Raw genomic sequence first — 5,209 nt, 5'->3', positions numbered from 1 at the left:
AGAGGGTTTACGAGGTAATTTGGAGTGGAGTGTTTTTTACTTTATTGAGTCAATTTTAAAGTTCATTGTTCACATTATTTACAAAAATCATTGTCTATCTAACAAAATATTTTTTTATATATATAAATGATATTAAATTATTAATTAATTTTTATTTAAAACGAGTTAAAGTACTAACTCAATGACTATGTTCTTTACTTCTCTTTGCACTTTTGCAGCCCCTTTCATCTGCTTCTCTCCATAACGCATTACATCAACGTTTCTCACCAGATCATACTTTATGTCTCTCTTCCTCTCTCTTTTCAGTTTCTTTTTCATCTCTTAACTATGAATAATTCGTTGTTTCGGATGGGAGGATTTGAAAGCGCTTGGTTCGTTCCATCTTTGCACCAGCAACTCAGGTGGCTGGGGTTTGTTGCAGATGCGCTACATTTTATTCTGTGTGGCGGTGGTGAATATTGAGGTATCGTCGGAAAGTTTTTGACTTTGATCCATGAGAGGAAGGGAATTCTTTTCAATTATTATTATTATTTCATTTTGTACAAGTTATCTACTGCTATGAAAAGCATGCTTTTGTTTTACTTTTCTTTTTGTGCACATTATTCATTTACTTTCTTAATAGAATGCAATTTTTTATCTTCATGTACATAATAATATCTTTCATGGAAGGAAACAAACCTAGTTTCTAAATTGTGTAAAGCCAAAAAAAATGAAACTCATGTATAATGGAGAACAATTTACAACAAATTTGTAAATATAAATTCATATATAATTATCTTTATCTGAAATTAATAATTAAAAATTATTATATATTAATTTAACTTAATATTTTTTAAATTTTACATAAAATAATTATACGTAAATTTTATTTTATACATGTAATAATTTATTAGTCAATAACAAACTCTTATATATAGTTCAATTCGTAACGAATTAGAGATGCTTATATGTATATATTAATATTAGCCTCCATGGAGGAGACAGGTTGACGGCCTGAGAATCCAATAAATGGCATATGGGATGGAAATTACAGATTAAGGTCCAAAAGTCCAATTTATACATTATACAGGTGATATTCATAATATACATGATCCCTGCATTTTTGCGGAAAAATTCGAGGGACAGACAAAAGGCAAATAATTCAATACCCCAAAATGCCCCATAGGCCAGGCCCTCAACGTAACACCCGTGCTCTCCTCTCACACCCAAGCGCCAGGTCCTATTTCCGGGAAAATCCAAATAGACGGGGCCATTTCCCCTTTCTACGCTTTACCATAAAACTCATCTACTATCGCTCTTTTTTCTTTTTCTTTTTTCTTTTTTTTTTTTAACAGCAGTGAAAATCATTTATTTAAATAAATAATCACTCCCTACTCAAACGTACATCTTTGTTTCAGGTCATATCATAAAGTAGAATTCCATTTGCCACTACTACTATCTAGCTAGTACATACCAACCAACCATAACACAATAAATATTAAATATGCAACATAGTATATATATATAATGATAATATATAATTAATTAGAAACGGTGGTAGATCAGAAATAGTAGCACTACTAGTAATTGACAGATATGCTTTAAATCATTATCATTCTTACTAAACAACACATAATGATTAAAGCTTTGAAATGAAATTTGGATGTTGGAAGAGGAAGAAAAGAAAGGTTACAAAGTCACAAATTAATTATATAAGTGCAATATTATTGTTGATGCTACGCTCAAATCCTCCGATCCATTAGTTTAGCCATGCAAATTCAAACTGACTCCTCCTAATTAATAATAACAACATTCTGCATTGCACATACACTTGGCATAAACTACTGCCCGCTTGAGAAAAACAGTGAACTTGAAGTCGTTGATGGGCTTCCGGTTTGGTACGGCCTTTGCCGGAAGTAATCAGGTGGCGACACGGCCACCGTTACGGACGAAGATGACTGAGCTCCGGACTCCGGTGGGGACCCTGCACGTACACATACAATAAATTAAATATAGATATATAAGATCGATATTAAGGAGGAGCTAGTTAGTAATTAAAGCAAGAAAGAAAAGTTGGTACTTGCAACGTTATCCAAATTAGTAGCAGGCTGAGATTTGTGGATGTCTTGTGCTGGTGGCTGCTGAGTTTTTCTTCTGCGACGATTATGATCTGCCAGTCTCTTCCTGCAGCTACGTTTTCCGTTATCGAACTCAGAGAGAAGATGGAACCTGCATTATTTATTAAGATGCATACGGATCACATTGATTTAGGAATATATAATTAGGTGCTAGTTACTATATATTATAAAGAAACAAAATAAATAATATAATTAAAGGTGTTAACTGTTAAGTGAGTGTGTTGACAAGAAGACACTGTTTGGAAATTGGGTAGTACTAACTAAAAAGGAGCAAGACAAGGCAGTACGTAAGTAGTAAAGTGGGGAGGGAGTGCGAGTAGAGACCAGAGACGAACAACAAACATGTTTGGGGACGCAAATGCCCTCGGGATTTCCCCATGTACGGTAACTTCAATCATTATCAACACTTCTCCCAAGGGCACTTCCGTCTTTTCTATCCCGACCTCCCCCAAGCACCTCCACCCCCAACCCAACCATTCTGCCAACTGAGGATCCAACCACACCCTACCACCCACCCACACACTCACAACAAAACAAATCTAACTGCTTACTCAAATACTCGCTTTGATCATTCAAATTTCAAATACCTTCATTTAGATTCTTTAACTATTGCATCACCTACACTCTTATAAACGGAAGATCCCAATTAACTAACTCCGGCCTTTAATTTTTCTTGCCCTAGCTCCATACACAATTTATGATGAATGAATTCACGAAATTAACCACCCAAACGAAGGGATCATTTTAGTCTTTCCGACACTTTTTTTTTTTTTAATAAAGAAAGGGGGGGAAAATAAAGGAAGAGAAAACCGTTGATTTTGAAGCTGAAATAATTAAAGCAGTTAAACAAAATTGGGATAGTGGCCGTATATAAGAAGGAAGATAAAACAGCGGGAAGTAGTGGAAAAGGACGGAAATGCCCCTGCGCGGGAGGGTAGAAGAATGATTAGGTAGTAGCAAGGGAAGGGGAGGCATTTGAAAGAACAACCTGCTGCATTGTTGGCAGAATCGCTGAGTCAACCCGGCGGCGATGACGGTGGAGGCCTTAGAGTGGAACTCGCACACTTTGTGGCGGCGGTGGTAGTGCTTCGCCTGAGACAGATCAGCATTGCACCCCTCCGCCTGGCACCGAGGGGAGTTAGAGGACGCCGTCGACCCCGGTTCGGCGGGCCGAGACCTGCGGTACAGCCTGCTGACGAAGTCATCCTCCGAGGACGAGAAGTAGGTGCGCCCTCCCAGGTTCAGCCCAATTCGAGAGCCCACGAAGTCCATGGGCCGACCGACATCCTCAGATTTCGGCACCAGCATGAGCCCATGGCCGGGCCCGCAGTGGGCGTGGTGGGGTAACGGGTCAAGGGAAAGCATGGATGGGGGAGGCGGGGGTTGGGGATGTGGCGGTGGGTAGTGGGTGGAGGAGGCCGCATGGAAGGCCCGTGGGTCGAAGAAGCTGTGGGGGACGTGGTGGTGGGTTTGTTGCGGGCTGAAGTGATGATGAGAGAGGTCGATGGTGGTGGTGGGGTTGTGTGCGTTATTGCTAGCTGCGGTTGTTGCGCCGGGCCCATGCAGGAAGTGGTCGGGCAGTAGGGCGTGAGAGGCGTAGTGGTCGAAGATTTGGCGGTGAGTTTGGTCGGAGGGCGGTGGCGCTGCGCCGTCTTCGTTCCCGGTGAGCATTATGGATGGGTTCCCCCATTCGTAGTCCAACATGTCTCCCTCTCTCTCTATCTCTCTCTTTCTTCTTCTCTCAATTCCTGCACGTTATTACTTGCAAGTCAGTGTTATGTTATGTTAACACAAAAGAGACAAAGAGAGAGAAATAATAATGTATGTATGGTTACTTTTTTTTTTTTTTCTTTGTTTCTGATTTTTATACCACTCTCTCTACTCTACTGTTTATGGTGTACTGTGTTCTGTATCTGTATATGTGTTTTTTCTTTCCCTTATTATTATATTATTCTTGAGAAACCAAAAGTAGGTCTTATTACCAGTAGTGGCAGTTGTTGTTGTTGGTGGTGAAGTGAAGTGATGAAGAAGTGGGATTCGATTTTCAAATACCGAAAACCCTAACCTGCTCCTCACTGCACAAGCTAGCTAGCTCTGTGACTCGCCTTTTTCTTTTCCTTTTCTTTTCTTTCTCAGCCGCTACCTCTTGTTCTTCTTAGTCTTCTTCTTCAATTTGCCACTACACAGTGATAGTAGTAGTCTAGCACCCCCTCTAATGGCGTGTGCATTAAGTCTATTATTATTACTTGTCTCTCTTACTCTCTTTTTTCTCTCTATGTCTCAGAGTCTTTTCCTTGCTCTTCTGGTGCTAAATGGATGTGTGCTTAAAAGATCTCACTTTCACCCTCAAAAAGCTGAACCCTTTTGTCCCCTTCCCCATCTCTCTTTCTCTCTCTTTGTAGGATAGGAGGGGTAGTGCATGTGTGTGTGTGTGAGAGTGTGTGTTTGAGGGAAAACTGAGTTTATTATTAGGTGAGGCGGCTTGTGCAGAGAGTGGGTAATTGGTGGTGAAATTGTACCACCACTTGGATGTTGGATGTGTTACAATTACCACCTTGCCCAATTGAATGGAGAATCCCCCCCCTCCCTCCTATTGTTTCTTGTTCCAATAATTCAACACTGCTTTAATTACTCAGTCAGAGTCACTGAGTAAGCTAGGTAATAATAATAACTTAGAGGAAGAAGCGCGATCACTCACTCACTCACTCTATCTATCTTGTGCGTTGTGTTGGGTAGCACAGCACAGCATATAGCAGCTTAAGTACTTATTAGTAATTAATAGAATACTAACCATTTATGTAATGTGCAATAATAAACATAAACATTATTAGTATTATTAGGAAGGTAAGGCAATAATAATACAAACAAGAAAGGAAACCCCGTGGGGATTGCAATTGGAATGAGGGAGGGAAAAATTAAAGGGGGTGAGAAGTGAAAAAAATGAAAAAGAAATGGAGGAGAAGGAGGAGGAGAAGAAGAAGGAAATTAAAGAAAGACATTAAATATGGATGGGACCCACAATCTGTTTGTGAGTTTGGTCTACTTGGTCAGTGGCCCAAAGGGCAAGGAGATCGTCATGATTAATTCATATA

The 5,209-nt window shown here is 39.8% G+C and overlaps 1 protein-coding gene across 2 annotated transcripts; it reads right to left on the bottom strand.

The window, feature by feature from the left end:
• Nucleotides 1-1,498: 1,498 nt before the first annotated feature.
• Nucleotides 1,499-4,864, bottom strand: LOC112726746 (squamosa promoter-binding-like protein 8). 2 transcript variants are annotated; one of them, XM_025776266.3, is made up of 4 exons: nucleotides 4,100-4,864; nucleotides 3,106-3,865; nucleotides 2,060-2,208; nucleotides 1,499-1,963 (listed from the first exon to the last, which is right to left on the bottom strand). In XM_025776266.3, exons 2-4 carry the CDS (start codon nucleotides 3,819-3,821, stop codon nucleotides 1,821-1,823), a joined length of 1,008 nt encoding a protein of 335 aa, XP_025632051.1. In that variant the 5' UTR covers nucleotides 3,822-3,865; nucleotides 4,100-4,864; the 3' UTR covers nucleotides 1,499-1,820. The 2 variants fall into 2 exon arrangements, with proteins under 2 accessions (XP_025632051.1, XP_025632052.1); XM_025776267.3 differs by having other exon boundaries at nucleotides 2,064-2,208; nucleotides 4,100-4,847.
• Nucleotides 4,865-5,209: the final 345 nt, after the last annotated feature.

The sequence above is a fragment of the Arachis hypogaea genome, chromosome 12 (assembly GCF_003086295.3).
Source record: "Arachis hypogaea cultivar Tifrunner chromosome 12, arahy.Tifrunner.gnm2.J5K5, whole genome shotgun sequence".
Taxonomy (NCBI): Eukaryota; Viridiplantae; Streptophyta; class Magnoliopsida; order Fabales; family Fabaceae; genus Arachis; species Arachis hypogaea.
Note: the sequence above shows the minus strand (reverse complement) of the source record. Positions and strands in the feature narration are given on the sequence as shown.